Source organism: Teleopsis dalmanni, chromosome 1 (genome assembly GCF_002237135.1).
Source record: "Teleopsis dalmanni isolate 2A chromosome 1, ASM223713v2, whole genome shotgun sequence".
Taxonomy (NCBI): domain Eukaryota; kingdom Metazoa; phylum Arthropoda; class Insecta; order Diptera; family Diopsidae; genus Teleopsis; species Teleopsis dalmanni.
In genome coordinates, this window is record NC_051846.1 from 187,546,114 (window position 1) to 187,547,076 (window position 963).

Consider the following 963-nt stretch of genomic DNA (forward strand, 5'->3'; position numbering starts at 1 on the left):
CTAGGTGGATATATATAGCTTCACAACATAAATTTGAAAAAAAAACATGATTATAATGACGTTATTTGCAACCTTTGGAAAGACGTAACTCTCAGCTATTGAGCAGATATACGGCTCTAAAACGAAGAAGGGCTATATATTTCAGTTTTGATAAAGAAATCACACATCACAGAAACCCACTATAATAATAACAAAATATAACAAAAATACTAGGAGGATGACATTTTATAATAAGAACAGCAGGGATGCTTCTTTAGCCTACAAAAAGTGTGATATATTTATTTACTCTTAAGCATAACCTATGTCGATACTTGATATCGTAAATATTAAAATAAAATTATTTGTTGATAGTTTGCCATTCATTTTAATTTTGTAAATAATAAACGTTAATTGAAGAGATTAAAATAAATATATAAGATAAACAAATTATGGCATATACTTTCACAAAACCAAAATTACAAGTAATAATATTTGTTATTATTTAAGGAAATCTATACCAAAAAGGAAAAAATTATAACTTTTCAATAAATTCGTTGATATAAAAATGCTGTGCAAAAACTTAAAAAATGCTGCAATAAATTATATAATATTTTTTTTAATATAAAACTCTGGTAAGTTTAAGTTAAAATAAATTTAAAAATCATTACTCATTTAATAACAATAAATTTTACAAATATGTACGTATTCCTCATTGCATTAGAGATGCAAAATGCCAGTGACATAGCGTTCAGATACAAGAGTAACATAATACCAGATACCAAAGTTCCACAAAAAATTGACAGAAACAGTCATTGCCAACGTGGTTCAATGACGCTGAGTAAACAATAGCATTTAATATATGATATGATATATAGTAAAAGTACACTTAATTAGTTTATGACTTTTGTATATTTTAGTGAGTTTATTATGTACTGAGAAAAAAAACTTTCTTTTACTCATAAAGTAAACTTCAAATAAAGCAAA

At 25.2% G+C, this 963-nt stretch overlaps 1 protein-coding gene across 1 annotated transcript in view; it reads right to left on the minus strand.

Moving 5' to 3' along the window:
• Positions 1 to 788: 788 nt before the first annotated feature.
• LOC119666905 overlaps positions 789 to 963 on the minus strand; it is a 4,527-nt gene continuing 4,352 nt past the window's right edge. The window contains exon 3 of the mRNA XM_038076185.1: positions 789 to 813. Coding sequence (XP_037932113.1) covers positions 789 to 813 — 25 coding nt within the window. The remainder of the gene's footprint in view (positions 814 to 963) is intronic.